Here is a 23,519-nt window from a genome sequence, read left to right as displayed (position 1 = left end):
GGTTGTATTAGGAGTTGAGAACAGAAGCATTGTCCTATTTTGGAACCTTAATGAAGGCAGGAGTTTAGTCTTCTGGCAAGCATCTGGTGCTCCAAAAACAAGAAGGTCTCTTGTTCCTGCCTAGAATTGCAACAATACGACCAAAGCATCTTTCTCACTTGTACATGGATTTATAAAGTAGGATACACTATTACTCATATTACCTTGTTTGACAAAGTCTTGAGTGGTTATTTGCCTTTTGAAAGCATTATCTGCCTTCTTGCAGAATCTGTAAGATAACCAGAAGCCAAAATAAAAATTCATTTGTGTATTTGAATCCCCTATCATCAGGCAAATGTGCAATGCAATTATTTTTGTAATGTCAAATGTTATCTTATAAGTTATACATTAATCATCTCGATGCTGCAGAAGGCTCTTCGTGGCAAAACACAATGGCAAGAAAAAAATAGTAGAGAAGATCACTATCCCTTTTGTCATCTAAGTATCTGGCATTTTCTTCTATACAAAGCATTGCACTGCAAAATACTTCATTATCCCACTTAGCCATTCAGTTATTCAATCTAATATCTTAAATAATAAAAGCATAATTTCCTTAGAAAACGTATATTATCATACTTACCTGGTTACACATAGAATCTAGAAACAGCCATATACATTTGTAAAGAGAATGATAACAATATAAATATTTTCAAGACACTCCATTCAATTAATTCAACCACTAGACCATTTATTATGCTCATGCTGCAATTTTTTATTCTCTTATGCCAGGGATAGATTTTAGGTCTTTTATTAATTGACAGGTGAATGTTCTCTAGAGGAGGAAAGGGATTACACGCAGGAATTATGACAGATAGATTTATAGATGATAGTTTGTCCCAGCTACTATAGAATGAAATTAGTAGGAATGTTTGGTGTGCAAAAACCAATAAACTAGAAAAATTGCAGGTGCTTATATAAAAGAGCCAAATGAATCCAGTGAACATAATCTTGACCATTTTCCACGATTTATCTTTTTTGAGAATTTCCCTGACACAATTTCAACCCTGTTAATCAGAATATCAAGTGCTGTAACAGATTGATGCAGTTTTAACAATATGACCCAATATGGGGCAATTAGCCTGGCTGTGTCCTTCCTGAGTCACAGATATTTAAATTGCTTGAATGTATGCTATGCCTCATACTGTTTTTCTGTTTACTTAATCTAACCAAAGTAACTTTCATTTGTGTGTAACCAAAATAATCTTTATTACACCAAGGTATTAAAGGAGATAGCAACATTTTCTGAAAGATAAGGGCAAGTTTTTTAAGAGGAAAGGAAAGAAGCATTTAAAGTATAGGTCTTATTTAATACATAAGGACATAGTAGGGAGTTTGTTACATAAAATTATTAGCATTTGGCTTTTGACTAGGTAATGCATTTACCTATTTAACAATATTTATTAAATTTTTTTATATTCTAGGTTCTGTGGATGTAATGATGAAGCTGGAATCTGAACTAAGCCATGACTTACAGAGTTTACATTTTGTCCTGTCCATAGCAAATTGACATAAAGGAAGAATTGTGTATTTAAAAAGGATATTTAAGTCCCCCGTGCTGACAGTGACATTCCACTGATTTTTACCTCATTATGTTGAGATATTCCTTGATGGTACTGAAGCAGTTCCCTATTAGCTTCCTGTTTACCATATGTCGGGAAGACAGCATTTAGAAATGTGACTATTTTAAGCTCTATTCAGAGGTTAAGTGTTTTGGGAATGGATCTGCCCAGGTTGATTCAGACTTGACATTTAAGCCTGATCCCCATCCTGGACTTACCTATTCCTTGTTGCTTCATAACCTTTGAGTCATTTTGGTTTGTTACAGAGCCCTAGTACATGCATCCTTATCTCCTTTGTCTTTACTCCATAAACAATGGGGTTCATAGTGGGTGGCACCAGTAAGTAGAGGTTTGCCAGGAGGATAAGGACATGCTTGGGTACATGATCTCCAAAGCGATGGGTAAAGAAGGAAAAGAAGGCCAGAGTATAAAATATCAAGATGACACATATATGAGCTCCACATGTTGCAAAGGCTTTTGTCCGGGCTTCCCTAGAAGGTAGTTGGAAGACTGTTCTCAGGATTAGCCAGTAGGACAGGGAGATGAGGACAAAGTCTAGCCCTGTGGTGAGGAGAGCAGCAGTGAGCCCATAAATGCTATTGAGGGCAATGCTATTGCAGGCCAACTTGGCAACACCCATGTTCTCACAGTAGGTATGGTGGATGATGTTTCCCCGGCAAAAGCGTAGCCGGAGAATGAGGAGGACACCAGGAGTGACCACAGCCACACTCCGAGTCACCAGAGCCAGACCCACCTTGCTAATGAGAGAACCTGTAAGAAAGGTTGCATAATGGAGTGGTGTACAGATAGCCACATAGCGATCAAAAGCCATGGCCAAGAGAACAGCAGATTCAGAGAGGAACAGAGCATGAACAAAAAACATCTGTGTGAGACATGCAGGGAATGTTAATGGGGAAGGACCCTGCCAGAAGATAAGAAGCATTTGGGGCACTGTCACAGTACAAAGGAGAACATCATTGAGTGCCAGCATGGCCAGGAAGAGATACATGGGTTCATGGAGGTTCCTGTCCCCAACCACCACTGCCATAACCAGGCCATTGCCTATCACAGCCAAAAGGTACATGAAGCTGAAGGGGATGGAGATCCAGATTTGGAAGTCTTCTAATCCTGGGACTCCAGTCAGCAGAAAGGCAGTGAGGTGAGTGGATGTAGAATTGGATATTCTTGTAGACAGGTGGCCCAAGTCTGTTACATGAAAATTAGAGAGAAAATAGCTGGAGTAAATATTAATAGAAAACACATTCCTTCATCCTAGTTAAGATCTAACCATTAATTCTGGGATAAGGAAGTAGAAACAGAATAAAATCATCCGAAAAAAATTATTAAAAATCTGAATGAGGGTGCCTAGCTGGCTCAGGCAGTAGAGCATGTGACTTTTGATCTTGAGGTCTTGAGCCTGAGTTCAAGTCCCACTTTGGGCTTACATCTTACTAAACACACACAAACACAACAAACAAACAAACCCCCCCCCCAAACCTGAATGATTATGGGCAAACCACTTCCCTTTTATGGGGCATCTTGTTCTCTCTGAAAAAAAAATATGAATCAGAACAATAAGTGGTAAACCTTTATTTTTGTAAACTTAATTGCTACAAACACATGATTTAGGTATATGTCTTTTGAACTTTCAACTGTGCTATGTATATAGTTTTTGTCTTTCTAACTTGATAATTTATTAAATACCAAAAAGTAATTTGTATTTATTTTTTCTATGTAACACTGAATAGAAGACTGGAGAGAGTTAATATCCCATTGTTTGACAAAGTTAACGGGAGGACGTGGGTTGGATGGTCAACTAATACATAATGAGTCAGCATGAAGATTCCAATTCTTATTTTCCATCCTGATGGTGTGAGTGATGTTTCCTTGGCTTACTTTTTCTACAGTAAAGAAAATGTTTTATTCTGCCTCTCATTTCAACTCTTGAAGACAATAGTTTAATTACCATGAAATTTAAACTGCTTTGCTAAAGTTGTAGTGTTATTCAGACCCTAACAAGCACAAACATTCAAGGATCATGAAATGGAGTCAAGGAAGACGAAGACAAATGAAACTCCAGAGTACAGAATGTTCTCATTCAGAACAAGACAGTCACTGAAGATGTCAAGGCCCATGATTATTCAATTCCTATTATTGAAAGACCCAACCGCAGAGTAGAGTGACTAAAATGTTCACATTCACAAACAAAAGAATAAGATCACATTTTAGCAACTTTAAAAAAAAATTAATGTTGACTTGTTTTTGAGAGAGAGAGAGAGAGACAGAGAGAGAGCAAGCGAGAATGGGAGAGGGGCAGAGAGAGAGAGAGAGAGGGAAGCACAGAATCCTAGGCAGGCTCCAGGCTCTGAGCTGTCAGCAGAGAGCCTGACGCAGGGGTTGAATCCACAAACCAGGAGATCATGACCTGAGCCGAAGTCAGATGTTCAACTGACTGAGCCACTCAGGCGCCCCCACATTTTAGCAACTTTTTAAAGTAGCAGCAGTTCTTACTTTTCACATATCAAAAAAATTTTGAATAAAAATAGCTTTTGTAAAAAAAAAAACAAAAAACACCTCAAATATCTTTTCCCAGGGCTTATAAAACACAAATTCAATTAGTCAAGTTTGTAATCAAATGCAATACTTTTGGTAAAGGCACCAAGTTTGTTTATAAACACTTTTTGACTGCAAATCATGAGAGGTTTCAAAAAGATGGATAATAAATGCTGTTTTCACTAAAAAGAATCACCAAAATCTAGAATCTGCAAAGGATCCACTTTTCATGTTATACCGCCACGAGGATGGAAAACTACACTGTAGTGCAAGATGTCTGTCATCCCTTTAATTGTTAATTGAAACCCTTTTCAGATTATCCCAACCCTTAACAAAGAAGTAGGACACATTATCACATGAATTAATACATATTTATTCTATTGTCCTTCACACTGTCTTCACTCTCTCTCTCTCTCTTCCTCTCTCTCTCTCTTTCTCTATTGAGATGATGAAGAAAAGACAAAATTTTTCATCAAAAGGCAAACACATAGAAGAAATGAAATGGTTTTTAATGCAAGTCCAAGAGAGAATTTTTGAATGGTTGTTTTGGAGGTATAACCACAACTTTAATTAGCCTGGTAAGATTGAGGCTTTGCTTCTTTTATCTGGTTGTTTCCCAGCAGTGCCTGGCTTTGCCATGTAGCAGTCACACAGAAAATGTCAGCATATTTAAATAGAAGACATATCACATTTCAGCACAGGGATGGGCAATATGGCAGTAATGGTAAAAATAATAATTATATAGATGTATTAATGCTTACCATGTGCTAAGCATTTTCTTAAAACTCATTCTAATCACTTTACATAGATTATCCATTTTAATGGTAACAACTACTATATGAATAACTATTGTTAGTACCTAATTTTACACAGAAGGGAACTCAGGTACTCAAGGACTTTCCCAAGGTCACATCACTAAGGAGTATGTAAATCCTGTTTCAGAATCAGGGATCTAATTGCAGCACCCACAGTATTAACCACTAAACTATGCTAACTTACCTTTTAGATGCATGAGTTTTCTAAATCATTGGGAACATAAAAATGCAGATCTTGAATTTCCTCTTAGCACTGTCCACAGTGGTATTCTTAGGTCTTAAGTAAAAACGTCATGTCTAGCTTATAGAGATTCAGAGAACATGTGTATACATATATATACCACCTGCATTTTACATAGATATCTATAACAACAATTGAAATCACCTCGGGGCCAAGAAGTCTTTTGGGTATTTTACCTGATGCATGATTATTTTTGCACCTGAGACCCATAGTTTGTATATGGAGTAGCTGATTAAACCAACCTTTCACACTTGTGAAGTTATATTTCCCAATTTTGAAATGCATTATGTAATTTTCCATCTCAAACCAAGTACCTGAGCAATATCTCTGCACTTTTTTGCTAGTTCAGTATGTAGTCCTTGAGGGATACTATTGCCTGACTATTCTGGAATAAGGATATCTTTTTTGATAAAGACCAACTATTGAGGCTATTTTAATACATGTCCCTACATGGCTCGGTCTCCTTTAGTGAGATATTTTGAGGTTATTCCAAAGGAAAAGCACGTCAGAATATTTGAATGTTTGAAATATTCAAAATAATTGAAATATTTTAAACACTGAAGATTTAAATATATATAATTACATATATATATGTAATATATATATATATATATATTACTTATAAAGCAGTTTTAAGTTTATAGAAAAATTAATCAGAAAGTACAGAGTCCACACATAATCCTTTCACTACAACCCACCCGGTTTCTCCTGTTATTAACACATCACATAGGTGTGATCCAACAGTTAAAACTTATAAGCCAATATTGCCACATTTTTGTTAGTTAAAAACAATAGTTACATGAGACCTCACTCCTTAAGGTGTACATTTTATGGTTTTGACCATTTGTCAAATGATGACATGTATCCCCTGTTATGGCATCGTACACCACAGTTTCACTGCTCTACAAATCCCTTCTATTCTACATGTTTACCCATCCTTCCTTCTAAGCCCTTTGACAACCACTGATCTGTCTCTATAGTTTTATTTTTTTCACACCGTCATATAGTTGGAAACATGCAGTATTGGTGCGCTTTCAGATTGGGTTCTTTCCCTTAGCAATAAGCATTGAATTTCCTCTGTGCCTTTTTGTGGCTTAATAACTCATTTATTTTTACTGGTGAATAATATTCCATTGTATGGAAGTGCTACAGTTTATGCATTAACCTATTGAAGGACATCTTGGTTGCCTTCAAGTTTTGATCATTATAAGTAAAGCTTCTATAAATATGTTGGTACCAGTTTTTGTGTGTAAAATAAGTTTTCACCTCATCTAGGCCAATACAAAGGAGTGTCATCACTGGCGCGTATGGTAAGATTATATTTACTTTTGTAAGAGCAGCCAAATTGCCTTCCAAAGCGATTTTAGTGATACAGTAACTATCAAAACAGATATTCCTCCACCTGCATTTTAAAGAATGGAGGGCAGTCTGACAGGAAAATACTCAAGTGAAATCCACAATATATCAGAAATAGAGGCTTTTGGGATCAATATTACCATAGTTTATTTGTTCCCAAGGATACATGATCTGGGACCCATTTTCTCCATCTTCTGGCTGGCCATCAACTTGTGTGTCACAAACTGGCCCCATACATTGAGGGCAGGAAAAAAAGAAAGAGACAGACCACTCTAGACAGATAAGTGGCAGGTTTAATAAGCAAGGGAACTTGCTTATGAGGCTTATCTTGGGTGGCCACAAGATGAGTAACTCCCTACACCAGCCCACCAGAATCTTAAAAGTTCATATAGAGGCCCTCATGGAATTTGGTCATGTATAGCCTCCAGGTGGTCTCAGCAATGTTACTCTCTCAAGGCTGTGTCCTTGGAACAGGTCCTAGTCAGAAATGGTGGGCAGAATGTATATTCCAAAGACAGTGGAGTGGGTGAGAAGCCAGCAATTGCCTGGGTCTAGCTTGTGGGTTAACCAGCCCTCAAGTTCTCTTGATGACCTCCTTCAAAAATATGAACACAACATTGATAATAAAACAACTATGTGTTTCATCTTCCTTGAACTACATCTTCCAGAATTTTTCTATATCATTTCATTATGTTTCAATAAATATTATGTGTGGTTTATCTATCAAAAAAACCTCCCCTAGATTATTTACAAACATGCCTGAATCCTACATTCTTGTCTTGTGCATTTAGGCATATTTTTATGCAGCTTCCTGAGAAAGGGAAGACTAGAGGAAGAACAAGATTGTGGAGATTGGAGTTCAAGAATTCTGATTTAGAAGTATTAAGTTGAAATTCATATTATATACTATATGGAGATGTCAAGTTGTATGAGTAAAGAAATATAGGTCAGGGATGGTGATATGCACTTGGAAATTATCAGTACATATTATTTGTGGTCATAGGAATAAATGTGGTCATAGAAGGAAAGACTATGAATATGTAGAAGGTAAAGGCAGAACAAGAAACAGGGGTCCTACAGATCAGGAGAAAATGGGAAGATATGTAAGGAGGTAGATAATATCAAGTATCTCCACTGATTCCCTTTTTCCTACCTTCTACATTCATTTCAACAGATAGCTTTATTCATTCTACCTTTAATTGATCTCAAATTTCATTTTTATTTTGAGAGAGAGTGAAAGAGTGTGCATATGTGTGCATATGTGTGTGTGTGTGTGTGTGTGTGTGTGTGTGTGTGTATACATAAGCTGGGGAGGGGCAGAGAGAAAGGGAGAGAGAAAATGCCAAGCAGACTACCCCCTGTCAGTGCAGAGCTGGATGCAGAGCTCGATCTCACAACTGTAAGATCATGACCTGAGTTGAAATCCAGAGTTGGCAGATAAGTGATTAAGCCACACAGGCACCCCCTGAAATATTATTTTGAATTTTTTTATTGTTGATTTCTTCCCCTTCAACAGATGTTTCTCACATCAGGGCTTTGTCTGCTTTGTTTATTACACTGCCATTTGTTAGAATATTCCCCTATTACCTAGTGCTACAAAATAGTTGATTTAATGAATGAATGAGCTTATTTAATGAGTAAATGCAGAAATGTGAAAAAATTCCATGTGCATGGTGGTGGAATAAGAGATCTTAAAACTTCTTTGCAGGGTAGTGTTCAGAGCAGTAGATATGTGTAGTTTTGTCTTTCTTTTTTCTATATTTCTGATATATTCCTATCATATTTTCATAAAGAATTGATCTTCTTCATATCTTTTCCTAATCAGTATAACAATAAAAATAAGACATATATCTAAGAACTGGAAAATGGTTAAATGAAGTATAAAACATGAAATTAATGAACTGTTTTGTGACCCTTAATATTGTAATTCCAAAAACTGTAGCATTAAAAGCAGTCTTTACTGCATAATATTTTCTCATTGGAAATCAGGAATTATGTATGTGCAACCATGTAAAAAATTATTATGTAAAGCCAATGTGATTACAAATTGGAAAGAATTTAGTGTAAGAAACAGATCTGTAAAGTATTTTTGACCAACAAATACACCCCCACTGAAAATAGTTTTATCGTGAGACAAATTCTACTAAAGAAATCATCTGTTTTCTTTCCCTTTTCATGGGCCATTAATAAAAATAGTGGGAGAATAACTCTGAGGATTTGGTGCTATCTTCTGTTCAAGAGTCTCTGCTCCAGCATAGTTGGGTTCCACAGGGAATGCATGCACAGCTGGGCCACTTTCTTGGCTTCCCTGAGGCAGTTCCAGAACTATTAATATAGTTGTGGTTAGCTGAAAAGGCAGTAGATTACAATAAAGTCAGGTCAGCAGCTTCTGATTATACAGGACAAGTAAGATCAAGGATAACACAACCACTTCAGTGTCTCACTTCATCACTAAAAGTATGGAACATGAGACACCGAACACTTCATCAGTGTCAGCAGGGTCAGAGAACAAAATAGCATTGAAGATTCAAATGTTCTCTAAGGCAATAGGAGGGAGGAAATAATGGGATGCTGATTAGTATCTTCTATGAAGGAAATTCCTCATAAAATTGACAAGATGCCATAAAATTGTGGAGTTTTTTGTTTTGTTTGCTTGTTTGTTTTGTATCTTTCTCAATTCTATCAATGCAGGTCCCGAGTGCCACAACACCTTACCTCTCTTTAGAATTCTCCTTTTCTCCAGCAGCTTTACACTATTCCCATCTGATCTTGTCTCTAGGAAAGGCAGGCAACCCAGCTGAGGTTTTCTGAGGATAAATAATGGCAGTGAAAACAAAAGACATAAAAGTAGCAGCCCCTTGACCTCCTATTTAGTCAAATCCTACGGCAAAGCATAGACGTCAACATTGTTATGTACAACAGAATCAAGGATAACCCAAGTTATTTAAATTTTTTTTAATCAAAAATCTGATAGTGAAGAATTCTAGGCTGTGATACAGAAACACCTGGAAAGAGAGGGTTTGTATCAGTTTACTCTCTTTATCCAATTCTGTATCCTCAGGAAGGCTACCTGCATATGTCATATCTGCAGTACATAATTATTGTTGAAGTAAGAAGCAGGGGCTTTGTGATCTATTGAAAAAAAGTAAGTTCCTATAGTGCCACAGTGACACAGAGAAAACAATTCCAAGCAAGTATTGTACCATGTGGTTTCTGGGGAAATGGACTAGATGACAATGTCCCAAATAGAATCCAGGCTGCCTGCCTCCTTCACGTTCTTACACCTTACTACAAAAAACTCCAAGGGCATCTGAATTGCTCATTCAGGCCCTCATCACTAAGTCTCCAGAAGCAAAAGAACACCAAAGAATGGTGAGACCAAGCGTTGATGAGTATGGAAAGACAATCTACACAAAAGAATAACCTCTTGGTAGCAGAGCTAATGGGCCAAATAATTCTCTAATGTGAAATGTTATGTGTAATTTCATGGTAAATATTTTAATTGCTACTTTGCATTTGTAAATTTGCTTAATTATCCATTTAGTTTTTCTTAACTTTGATAGAATCTTATCAGATTTTGCCCTGTTTTAAATAGTATGCTCTTATTTTTTTTTTTAACTGTCCTGCCAGATTCCACTTTTTAAAAACTTTCATTATTTTCTTATTCCTATTTTTCTAGAGATTATTTTTGGTGTTATTTTGAAATTCTCAATTTAATACTTCTTTATTTATTTCTCTTTTTCATCATTTATATAATAAAACCAAAGAAGTCTATGATTTTACTACAAACTAAAAATCGGAATTGGCCATCCAGATGACAATGTTCTCATATTTTACAATTTCATAGGACTGTATTTTGAACTTGATTTACTCTTTCATTGAAGAGCCGCTCTGAAAAGCAAATTTAATTGCACAATGATGTGTGTGCTTTACTTACCCTTTACATACTTCTGTCTCCTTTCTAAACTATTGTATTTGCTGAAGTAAAACTAATATTCAAAATACATATTGAACTGTATATATTCAGCCAATTTCCAATTTCATTACCAAGTAATTTGAGATTTCCTTTTTTGTCTGTTGTCTTATTCATTCTCAGAGAGAAAGATCAGCCTATTCTCAGTAGTTGCTAACTCCAAAATTGAGTGATATATTTATTGTCCCCCCACCCCTCTCTCTCTGCCATCCTCCAGGCTTCAGGAGTATTAATTCTATTAATTCTCTGAGCTACACTCAAAGCAAGTGTTGAGGAACAGAGCTCTGAGAAGCCATGAAATTTCTATGTATTTCCTATCAAAGATGGACTTTTTTGCTTGATCACCCTTTTGGTCATATTAGACCTGGCATAGAAAGTTTTAATGTCACTCTTCTAGCTGTCATTCCTTGGAAAAGGAATCTAGAATACATAAAATTAATATTATTTATTAATATATGCTAATTATATGTAGCATAGTGGACAATCAAGTGAAAGTTAAGAAACAATCTCCTGTCCTTTTTATTCTACAGTTTAATTGCCATTTAAATAAATTTTAGAAACATTTCTGGACAAGTGAATGCCACATTGGGATGAAACTATTAAAATTAGTGTTCTGCAGTGATAATTCCAAAGTAATAGCAATTACCTTTGAAGCCACCTTCCCATATTTGAAAAATAATAATATTCTTCTAAGTACCCTGTGACTCAAGGAATTAAAAAAAAACTTAGGAAGTAGTTGGAAGTGAAATAAAATGAAAATAAAACATCTTAGAATTAGTGAGAAACCACTGATGCATTACATTTTTTTTCAAAAAGGAAAATAATCTTGTTTGTTATACAACTTCTTTCAAAACAAGGGTTGTTCTAAAGAAGTGATATTTTGTTTGTATCTTCCTGGATGTATAACTCCCAATCTCTGCTAACAGATTGGTTTGTAATGTTTCAGACTTTTCACTATGTGGAGATGTATACAAAGGATATGTTTTAGGCAACCACATTATGCAGAATACATAGAACATTTCTTTTATCAATTAACAGTGTACCATGATGACTTCATCCTTGTGTTTGATAAAACAAGGAGACAGTCGTAGAAAAAAGCTTAGGTCTCAAACAACTACTCCAGCTTCACCTACGTACAAACAAAAGAAGATTCCTTAATATTCTCAGTGGAAGCACTGATGTTTCTGATTGTGAACTTCATTGTGGTTATAATTTTCTCTTAATTTTAAAGGTCCAATATGCTTCAGAACCAAGATTGCTCTTCAGTCCTCAACCCTTCACGCTTCACTGGCTTCCTTACTGCAGAACTACTATCATCCCTCACACTTACTGTGAATTTATGGCTCTGAATTAGCTAGCTTGTGCGGAGACAAGGATGTGCAGAATCTACAACCTGACTGCTGCCTTCCTCACAGGAGGTTTAGATTTCATATTAATCCTGTGTTCCTATATTATCATCCTTTACACTGTCTTTGGTCTTCCATCCAAGGCTGCTCGGCTCAAGACCTTGAGCACTTGTGGATCCCATGTGTGTGGTGATCTTAGTGGCCTATGCTCTAGTCTTTTTCTCCTTCCTCACTCACAGATTTGGTCACCATATGGCTCCTCATAGTCACATCATTGTGGCTAACATCTACCTCCTTGTTCCACCCATGGTGAACCCAATGATCTCTATGGTGTAAGAACCAAGAGGCTCAGAGATCGATTCCTCCAGGCTTTTGCTTCTCACAAATTCTGAAGCAAGAAACTCCCAACTCTTCCCTTAAGAAGTTTCTTTGGCTTATGGAAAAAAAAAAGAAAAAGAAAAAGAATGAACTTCTTTCTAGAATTCTGAATTCCTACATCTTCCATTTTTAATATTCAAAGTATTAGTTTAAATTGACTAGATTTTGTTTTCCTCAGATAATTTGCCAAGGAGATGGTTGACTTAGATTACTTATTCTTAATATATTTGCATGACAGTGCAATATCTCCACTATTATTTGTTCCTATATGCTATGTTTGCTCCCAGGAGACTATCCAATCGTTCACTCTTATTGCCTTTGTCAGAGGTGTTTTTTTATTGACTCATTATCTCTTACTTTCAGTAAGAAGCTGTAAATTTGTATATATGAGTTAATGGGATTGTTTGTATCTCCTGAACTGTAAGTCTGAAAGCATTTTAAATATGTAATCTTGGAAGTTGGGATGGTTCTAGCAAAATATTTTTTCAACACATAAATGAGGAAACTGTCATGATATGCTTTCCAGAGGCCTTCCTGAAATCTTTTTGAGACATATTCTTACTTTACTCTAGCTAAAATCTTTCTAAAATTTCTAAATAACATTTCTTCCCACATACACTCCTCCAAAAATCTTAATGGTATGCAGAATTGTCCTACCATTTTTTCTTTTTCTCTTCCCTCAGTGTGGTTCAAGTTGACTCGGTTGATACTTTGAATATATCTATAGGGGCACCTGGGTGGCTCAGTTGGTTAAGCGTCCAACTTCAGCTCAGGTCATGATCTCGCAATTTGTAAGTTCGAGCCCCATGTCGGGCTCTGTGCTGACAGCTCAGAGCCTGAAGCTTGCTTCAGATTCTGTGTCTGCCCCTCTCTCTGCCCCTCCCATGCTCATGCTATGTCTCTCTCTGTCTCACAGTAATTAATAAAAGTTTAAAAAAAAATTTAAAAAAAGGTATTTATAGCTCCCTCTCCCATTCTTTGATGACCTTGCATATTATAATTCTATATACTCCCAATCTATATTATAAAATAGATAAATACTCTTTTCTGGCATTTCCTTATAATTCATCTTTCTAGTTACTCTTGATTGCAATATTGCCCCTTCATTTTCCTTTTTGGAAGTTCAATGATTCATATTTGTATGGAATATCAGGCAGGATAAGTCACTGTGGGTATATAATATAAAGATTATGGTTTCTCTAAGATCTATATTATTCCTAATAATGTCCAAAATAGTTTTGTCATTAGACCCTAGTAGCATATTTTATCAAGTTCTTCTGCAGCTAGAGTACCTCTCTCAATGTGAAGTTATTCAGGATCATGAGAGTTTTTCCCTTGGGTGTTTTATTTCTTTTTTCCAAACAAGTGGGTTGTCAGGTGTCAGGAACTACATGACCACTTTTTGTTGGCTGACATGTGATTTTGTATCTTCTCCTTTGAAAGTACCATGTTAACTGTTTGCTCATATTTCTGATTGTCTAAATGTATTTTATTGTCCTATACGTCACACTGTCTTGGTGCAGATGGAATATCCTTGCATATGGAAAATTCTAAGACAGGCAATAAATGGTACAATTTAAGACAACTACTCTCAAGTCATACTGCTCAGTTTTGAATCCTAAAACAGCCACTTACAATCTGTGTTGCCCCTCAGGTTATGGCGCTTCTCTGCCTCAGTTTCCTTAGTGGCAAAATGGAGATATTGACTGTAGCAATTTCAGAAAATAATTCTGACATTTAAAAAAAAATTCCCTGCATGTGATTAGGTTCCCCTGGTGTTAACTTACGAGGAGCTTGAAAAGTTAAAGCATAGAATTAAAAACAATTATCCAGCAGCAGTGTTTAAATTGGAATCCAGAACAGTAAACTGAAGATAATTTGACCATTTTGGTGTCTGTTTTTATTCATTTTGATGAAAAATGCTAAAAATTTGAGTGAGCATAGAAAAGAAAAGTCTTCAAGAAATAGGAAAAGAGCACTTAGAAAATCTGGACTGATATTCTCAGAATCATCTTCCTCATCATGTTTTCACTGAGTATACACAGGCCTACTTCAGATGCAAGTCATGCCTTTGGTTCATGGTCCCACTCTCCCTGGTAAAGTTGTGTGTTTTTTTTTTCTTTTTGAGTGTGAATTTTGGTAATATTTAAGAAGCAGCTTCAATTACTTCTAGATAAATAGCAACACTTATTCTGCAGTAGTCAGGAGCCTAGGTTACCCATCACACAATAGGTCAACCAGTTTCTCAATTAAAGATACATTCAAAGAATGCACACCAGAATTCCATTCTGCTGCAGGCACAATGGTAAGTGCTGAGGATTCAGTAATAAACAAGGCTGATATGAAGCAGATATAATTGCTTCATATAATGTGTTTCTGATGGGGAGGGGGCATTTGGGAAATTGCATAAAATTATTTAACATGTAAGTTGAGCAAAGAATTTCACATTCTGAAAATGCGGTAAAAAATGGATGCAGTGCTCTGAGAGAACACAGAATGAGGACTACTTTAGATAGTGTGATCAGATTATCTATAAGCAGAGATCTGAAATATAATGGCAACAGTTTTGAAAAGGTGGGGAAGGAAAATTTCACGCAAAGGGAAGAGTAAGTAAAAAATCCTGGAGGCAGAGAAAAGCTCAAGTTGTTTAAGGACAATTAGAAAAACAGTCTTAGGAACAACATAGACAAAGGAGAGAATCTTAACAATGCATTTGGAGAAGGCCCCACAAACCAAACACACTAATCATAATCCTTAGGAACACAGAATTGTATGTCCATGCTGGGGGCCACTGATATAATGGAGAAAGACAGTGAAATGAGACAGCAAAGTGACCATTACTAAGCACTAGTTTATTGTAAACCTGGAAAGTTGGAGGACCTCCTTAGAAGAATGCAATTGACCCTCATTTACCACACGAGAGAGAGAAGAGAACATTTAAGAGTAGAGAAGCTCCAGGGAAGGTACAATTCTTAAAACTCATAAGCCTTCTATGTCAAGTTCAGGGTCATATTTGGGAAAGAGTGGAACACTGAAACACAGAATGGAGATATTTGAGGAGGCATACCTGAAACTTTTGATAACTCAACTTAAAAAACAAAATAAAACAAAATGACAATGACAACAATTGGAAGAATGAATTAAAAGTCAGTTTAGGGGGTGTCTGTGTGGCTCAGTGAGTTAAGTGTCCAACTCTTGATTTTGGCTCAGGTCATGATCTCACGGTTCCTGAGACTGAACTCCGCATTGGGCTCTGCACTGTCAGTACTTGGGATTCTCTCTCTCCCCTCTCTCTGCCCCTTCCCCACTCTCTCAATCTCTCTCAAAATAAATAAATAAACATTATTTTTAAAAAGTCAGTTTGTAAAAAGCTTATGGATAATGAAGCAATCCCCTATTACAGAAGATTTAACTTCTTTGCAAAAACCTGGGAAATGGTGCTAATATTGGCTACTTTGGCCCTTGGAAGCTTCGAATAATGATGTTCCACACTGAAAGAAATAAAAATGTTAGAAAGCCATCTTACATGATACATAAATGTATGAAAATGCTCAGAGAGATGGGTATGTTAGAATAAGCAGATTCTAAAATGCCAATAAACCACTAACCAATTATGTTCCATGGAAGATACTAGAGAAAGTTTTATTAAGTGAAGCCAGAATGCATTCAGAAGAGAGGTGCCAGCTTCACTGAGAAGTCCAATAATGACTGGCCTCCATACACTAGATGAAAGGTAGCAGGTTCTGTTATAGAATTGGGAAGTAGAAGATACAAAAATAAAAATGAGCAGGTGGCAGTACTTAATCATTTGAAACAAGGTGTGGGATTTTTTTTTTTTTTTTTTGTAATGAACGTCAAGACCAGTGTAACGGCCAAGGAGCCTGATGCAGAAAGAGACATGGAGATGCTTAATACAGTATGACATAACTAGGCTGATATATGTATTTCTCAAACTATACAACCAAAAGAAACCAAAGACAGGTCATCAGGAGACTGAGGGCAGCTACTTCAAGATAAATGTCACAATAATTTGCTCAGTTTCTAACACGAGGCAGTTTCCAGATCCAGAATCCACTGACTAAATGATATGCACTAACCAAGAGGAAGAATATTGCAATAGTGTCGCAAGTACATTTGGAAATACATGTCCCAGTTTTCTACAAAGATGCAAAGATATCACAAAGACTTGTGTTCTGAATTGACATAATCTCAGATTCAAAGCATCATGATAAACTCTTATAATGAGAGCAAATGGAGGAAAGTTTAAAATAGAAGCCTGTTGCAACTTTGACTCACAGCATATTAGCAAAATTGAATCATTATTTGCATGCTTCCCAAAAGTGTAATTGTACAGGACATACATAACCCTTAACAGAAACTCCCATTCATTCTTAGCCAAAGTATAAGAGTTATTATAGAAGAGAAAGTTAAGGAGGAGACTTTGCAACTGCCTTTACCCCCCTTCAGATAGTAAATAAAACAATATTGCTTCTTTTGGGGAACGGCAGAGATTAATACAACCATTAAAAAATCTAAGCATTACAGGGGTGCCTGGGTGGCTCATTTGGTTAAGCATCTTACTCTAGATTTCAGCTCAGGTCTTGATCTCAAGGTTGGAAGTTCAAGCCCTATGTTGGACTCCATGCTAGGTATGGAGCCTCCTTAAAAAAAATTAAAGGTTGCAGAGCCATTTACCCCTTTCATATCCTCATTTAATTCACCAATCTGGCTCCTACACAAGTATAACATAGCTATAAGTATTGTCCCCGTTTAAGCAAACATAAAAGTTGGACAATGGGTTAGTGGACTATTGAAAACACAAGCAATTAATGGCACCAATTGCAACTGTTGTGCCAGAAGTTGGCTTTTGTTGGATTTCTCAGGTACATGATATGTAGATATTGATATCACAGATGTATTATTTTTCAGTTCTATCAGGAAGAAAATTCATTAAGAGATCACACTCACATGGAAAACAATATCATATAAATACAATCATGCCAGGATTTTCAATTCTCCTAATGCCCTGATATAGTTCAATAATCCATACATTCTGGAGAATGTCCTCTTGGTTCATTTTAATAAGACTAGTTGAGCCATAAGTGAAGAGTTTGTCGGAGGTCTTAATAAGACAGGTGTTCCAAAGAGTGGGAAATAAACCTTCTGAATATTAAGTAGCCTATCCCAATAGCAAGGTTTTTGTTTTGTTTTGTTTTGTTTTGTTTTGTTTAGAGGCTGTCTCAGACATGTTCCAAAATGAAGAATGAATGTTTGCATTTTACACCTTTCACCACAAAAATGAAGCACAATTTATGGTGTACTTTCTCATGTACTAGAGACAACATATTTCACACGTGGAATGACATCTGCGAAACCATCTATAAGTCACACAAAACACTTTAACCTTCAGTTAGGTTCAACGCAAGAAAGAGTTAGGAAGCAGGTCTTGGCCGCAGTATACGCAGCCCAACGGTTTTGGCCATGGGCTTAGAAGTCTCTATGCTATTAGAATATGAGCGGTGGAAAGATACCAGGTGTAAATTATGGCTAATTCCAAAAAAAGAAAAAAAGAGAAAAGAAAAGAATCACATGGCAGACCTCTGTAATATTGAGAAAAGCCATGTCACGTGCAGAAAAAAATATACATCATTAAAACTAACAAAAACCAGTAGCAGCGGCAGTTTCTGAAGCCAACCTGAGTTTCCAGGGACAAGGCATCCTCCCCTGAGAATAGAGCACCCCAGTCAGGTGCTTCTTCCCGCCATAGGTCAACAGAATTTACCGAAGTGGGAGGGGCGAGAGTGCTTCCAGTCTGGCCAATCACATATCCCCAGCCTGGGATTGAGGGGTGGAGTCAGGTGTTCGGGCGAATGATTGGCTGGGAAATGGTCCTCTCCATCAATGGGAGGGGCGGCGGAAGGAGGGGCGAGGCCTGGCTGCCTTAGCGCTTCCTGGAAGTCTCTGGCTGGAAAGATTCCAGAGGCAGGGAAGGGGCGCCTGGAAATAGTGGAGAGACAGCGGAGGCGGTGCAGTCCCGGATCCTGCAGGCAAGTGAGGGTGGCTTGAGGGATCTCGAAGCCAAGAATCGGGTCCTCTCTGTCCACTCTGAGGCAAGCACTTCTTGGCCGACCCTGCTATCCCCGGCTGACCGCGTGGCCCTGTCTCCCTGTGTGGGCCGGTGTTGGATGTAGCCCTGGGTCCTCATCCCTGGCCCTCAGCGTCTGACCCGGTGAGAAGCCCAGGAAGGCAGGAAGTTGGAAGGAAGTAAGGCAGAGAGGGACGAAAAAGAAATGGGACTGAGTTTTATAGCAAGGCAGGTTTCCTGTAGCTGTCTTGGAAAGTAGCCCGGGGCTATAGCACAGGTTCACAGTTGCTTTGTGCCATGACTCAAACTGTAGGCCCCGTGAAGCTAGGCATTGGTGAAGTCCAAGTTGTCCTAGTGCAAGAAACACTCATGTTTAGGGGGAAAATAGTTCCTTTTATTCTTGAGCCACTCCTTTTCTGGCTCTGACCTTGTCTGCCTTGTCACTCTCTGTCCTTACCTGTTGCACTCACCCCCACCTTTTCCTTTCACGTCTGTGCCAGCCTCCTGTCTCTCCAGAAACTCTTTCTGGCCACCATTCTTAGAGCTGTTTCTCCTGCCAGGAGCCTCCTGTTGTTCCCTTTCCCGACCCTACTTCATTGTCTATAATCCCCAGTAAAGGGAGGAGGAGTCCCGGGAGAGTTGACGGTGTTTGGACTCTCCTTTTAGTAGTGTATGAAAGGATTTCCCCCAAAGCAGTCCGTTGATGAGCTATTCCCCCAGCTATGGCCCCTTTTATTTCCACAGGCCTTGGGCTGTCAGCTTGCTTTCCAAGACCTTCCTTACACTCTCTCAGCAAAGATACAATGTTGCAGTATTTATGTTGAGGGTCAATAAGGAAACTTACTATGCTATGTTCATGCAAGGCATTGAACATCTCTAAAACAGGTGATAGAAAATGGGAGCCATGGAGGATAAGCAGTTTGAGTTGCATGTTCCTGCCCCCAAATGAGGTGTTAGTGTGCCAGCACACCCTCAGTCCTGGGCGTGGTGGGGATCTGCTCTGTGAAGCCATCCTGAGGAGAAGTGGTTGAGCTTTGGGAGCTACATGCCTGAGGCCTGTGAACTCCAACTCTGTTCGTGGTCTTTCCCTGTGGTTCACAGTCTAGCAAGGACCTAGCATGTGCAGCAGCATTTACTGCAGGCAACATTCTCCAACCTGCAAGAGACCACCTGCCCTTCCTACTCATCCCATCCAACTGGGATCTTCTTCCTCTAGCTTGCTGTACTTTAGATACCATTAGGATTTATCAGGTTTCTGTGAGTTCTACTACCGAGGCTGATGCATTTTTAGGAATCTTAGATGAGTTGGCAAAGGTTCATGTTTAAATATGTTAATTACTGGACAGTGTAGAGAATGGGTTAGAAGGGTTTGTCAGATGGTCTGGGCTGCTGGGATCCTTGTTCACTTTTTCATGTATTTTTTTTTTAGTAGTGGAGAAACAAGGTTTCTAGCTTATGTTTTCCCTTACCCACTTATTGAAATATATATTTTTTATGTTTATCTCCTTTGAGAGAGGAGAGAGAACTCACATGAGTGAGGGAGGGCCAGAGAGAGAAGAAGAGAGAGAGAATCTCAAACAGGTTCTGTACTGTCAGTGCAAAGCCCAGTGCAGGGCTGGAATCCGTGAACCGTGAGATCATGACCAAGATTTCAACATTCAGCATGGCTTGACATGAACCATGAGATCATGTCAAGTATCCCATATTCAACCAACCGAGTCACCCAGGCACCCATTAATGAAATAATGTACTGAATATGTTCCTTTGTTTTCCCTCCACAATAATTCATTGAGAGCCTTAAGAAGGCTCGTAATATTGCCCGTAATATCAAGGAGAAAATTCTCTCTTCCCATGTACTTTATTTTGGAAACAGACACAATTTTCTTATTCATCTAAAGAAACTTCTAAGCTTATCTGGTAATGAATATAAATACTAATTCTTGGGGCGCCTGGGTGGCTCAGTCGGTTGAGCGTCCGACTTCAGCTCAGGTCACGATCTCACGGTCCGTGGGTTCGAGCCCCGTGTCGGGCTCTGGGCTGATGGCTCAGAGCCTGGAGCACACTTACGATTCTGTGTCTCCCTCTCTCTCTGCCCCTCCCCCCTTCATGCTCTGTCTCTCTCTGTCTCAAAAAATAAATAAACGTTAAAAAAAATTAAAACAAAATAAATACTAATTCTTAGGCAAATAAAAACAAACAAAATATTAACAATTTTTTTGTTGTTATTTTACTTGACCCTGGTAGGTACAGAGATACAGAACACCAGCCCATGGAACAAAATGTGACTATTTGGCCAGACTACCTATGATTCCTCAAATTCTGTGAGATCAAGAAAATTATGTGGTCCATCCCAGTTCATCATAAGATGGGAATCATTTACCTTGGATCAGGGACAAGGGGGGCCAGAAGACACAAGCACAAGCCAGTGTTCCAGGTCGCCACATCGACTATCACTCCTAATACCTCCACTTCTCCCTCAAGTCACATCTGTTGTCCGAGAATAGTTACTTATGACCAGCTAAAGGAGAAAGAATTAAGTCTAGACTGATTGAGTAAAATAGACTGCCTCTACACTACAGTAGCACTCAGGAGTGTCCTTGGCAGATAAAAGTGAAGGGAAACGTACCTGAGATTTGGAGCTTCCAGCAAAGGCAAATGTGCCCAATAGTTACAGCTTCAGGAGGTGTATCCGATCATCCTTTGGTGTTTAAAAAGAAGTGACCTGCGGTAAGAATATATGTAGACTCCCAGAAATGTGTGAAAGACTAACTGGTCAGGAGGTTGGACAGAGAAGCAATGAAACACTGGACAAAAGCGTTCTGTAGAAGAGACATACAGCTGACCCAAAGCAGAGGACACCCGCGTAAAGGTGTTTGTGTTTACAGTTAATATCCACCAGAGAGCTTCAAGCATGGAAGGAGCTTGAAACAACCAGTTAGACAGAATGGTGTGGCCAGAAGTCATCCTCTGTCATCGGTCACCCTCAGTGTTGGAACAAGTGTGAAACGTATGCAGTAGACATGAGGGTAGAGATGGAAGTTGTGCATGAATCCAACTGTGTGGGTCCCCACACACCAGGGCTACTGTACTCATCGTTGCTGCTGAATGTGCAGCCTTCCAGAAAGAGAGCTGATGTGGACACCAACCAGCCACTTAGTGTCAGGTTAATTACAATGGACCTCTTTTGCCCTGAAAGAGTCAGCAATTCATCATGATTGGAGTTGATTGTATTCAGTCAGTTACTTTATGGAATTGCCTTCTCTGTTTTTAGGACCTCAGCAAACAAAAGTAACTGAAGGTTTACAAAGCAATTGATCCTCCCAGATAGGATCTCATCCAACTTTGTAGCCTGGAGGTGCAGCTCTGGGCTAGTGGTCATGGCACCTGTGAGTCTTCTTACATATCACATGACCCAGAAGCTGTAGGCCTACAAGCGATGGAACAGCCTTGGAAGGTGCTGCTGAATTGCTAGTTAGGAGGTGATACCAGCGGAGATTGGGTGGCTTCCTCCAGGAGACGGCAAATGCCCTAAATCAGCGGATGGAGGTCTATAGTGCCCCCAGATCAGGTAGGATTTTTTTTTTTTTTTTTTGCTTTGAACGAAACGTTCTTTTCTTGCCTCAAAATATCCTTTTCTTTGCTCCGAATATGCGGTCACATAAGAGGCAGAATCAGGCACTTGTGAAGTTACATTTTATTAATTTCAAAAATGGTTTCATTCTTAGCCATATCTTGATATGCTAAATATACTAATGATCTCAAAAGTCATACTTTTAGGCTTAATTATTAAATCTACCTTGTAAAACTTCTAAATAACTATTTCTAAAGTTATTTTTATTGTTTTGGTTTCATCTATTTTGATCAGCATTTGTTCCTTCTCTAACTTTTAACGTCTTGAAATCTGGTATTGTATTTTTATTTCTTCTTTTAAAACAAGTTTAGGTACTTAAGACCATAATTCTGACGGGGAAAAATATATCTAATTGAAAGCCATATATATTCATATGTAAATTTCAGTTTCATGAAACACATTAATTGATCTTTGCTTTTCCAAATATATGAGGAAGCAGACTCCAAGCTCTGACCTGTCAACACAGAGCCCGATTCAGAGCTCAGCCCGTGAACTGGGAGATCATGACCTGAGCCAAAGTCAGATGCTTAATGGACTGAGCCACCCAGGCACCCCGGGAATTTTATTTTTTAATAGATATGTAGAGAAAAGAAAACATACCTGGTTTGGGCACTAATCTAAAAAAAATTTACTCATTAGTTTCAGCATGTTTCTGTGTAAAAATAACTCTATAATGGAGAAACAGGTGTGATATTCATAACTCTTTGCTTAAGAACTAATAGTCCTTTGAGACTTAATTTCCTCTTATCTAAATTGGGAATGATAAACCATATCTATTTGGGGCCATAGTTAAACAAGATAATGAATCTAAAGCACTTAGCTAAATTATAAGTATGTTACTGCTCTAGGCACTTAGCAAAATGTAACTTTGTGTTTTGTAACTCTCCTTTATATCCTGGCAAGTTGTGTTTCTTGGACCTTGGAGCTAGGTAACCTCAGAGCACAGGCTGTTAAGAAGGCAGGGCAGTGGTGGACTTTGTAAAAGGGCAAGTGATGGTCCCGTTATGGAAAGAGATCTTTGCCAGGGTATTTGGAAGAACCTCAGATATCAGAATTTGCCTCTAGGAAATATGCACAATTTGGTCTTGACCACAAACCATCTCAGAGGCATTTGTTGGTTGAGGTGATCCCAGTTCAGGTAGGATTTTTTTTTTCTTTAGGATTAAACATTATTTTCTTGACTCTGAAATTGACCTTTCTTTTCTCTGAATATGCAGTCGTGAAAGAGGCAGAGGCATGGCACTTGTGAAGTTACATTTTATTAAGTAAGCTTTCTTATTAAATAATTGCAAATGAAATAAAAAAGATGGACAGGAGAAAGAAAATTAGAATTAAAATGAATGAAGACCGCTAATATCAGTCTTAACCTGAGCAGATTTTATTTCATTCTAACTATAGCTTGTGAAATAAATACCTTTTAATGTATCTCTTTAAGTTTGCACACAATGAAGTGAATCCCCCAACAATGTGCACACAGAGTTCAACCTGTCTTCATCCCTAGGAAGCAAAAGTATTCTTTACACGAGCATAACCATTTAATAGG

The 23,519-nt window shown here is 38.1% G+C and overlaps 1 protein-coding gene across 1 annotated transcript; it reads right to left on the bottom strand.

Moving 5' to 3' along the window:
* Positions 1–1,845: 1,845 nt before the first annotated feature.
* LOC115526269 (olfactory receptor 52Z1-like) lies at positions 1,846–6,797 on the bottom strand. The gene is made up of 2 exons (XM_030333724.1): positions 6,704–6,797; positions 1,846–2,804 (listed from the first exon to the last, which is right to left on the bottom strand). The coding sequence occupies exons 1-2, from the start codon at positions 6,795–6,797 to the stop codon at positions 1,846–1,848; spliced, it is 1,053 nt and encodes a 350-aa protein (XP_030189584.1).
* Between the last annotated feature and the right edge of the window lie 16,722 nt (positions 6,798–23,519).

The sequence above is a fragment of the Lynx canadensis genome, chromosome D1 (genome assembly GCF_007474595.2).
Source record: "Lynx canadensis isolate LIC74 chromosome D1, mLynCan4.pri.v2, whole genome shotgun sequence".
Lineage (NCBI taxonomy): Eukaryota > Metazoa > Chordata > Mammalia > Carnivora > Felidae > Lynx > Lynx canadensis.
Note: the sequence above shows the minus strand (reverse complement) of the source record. Positions and strands in the feature narration are given on the sequence as shown.

Coding starts and splice junctions, on each gene's coding strand:
- LOC115526269 (XM_030333724.1), bottom strand. CDS start 6,797: ATGGGGCCAGTTTGTGACACACAAGTTGATGGCCAGCCAGAAGATGGA. Junction 2,805..6,703: donor TTGGGAACAAATAAACTATG/GTAATATTGATC, acceptor TTCATGTAACAG/ACTTGGGCCACCTGTCTACA.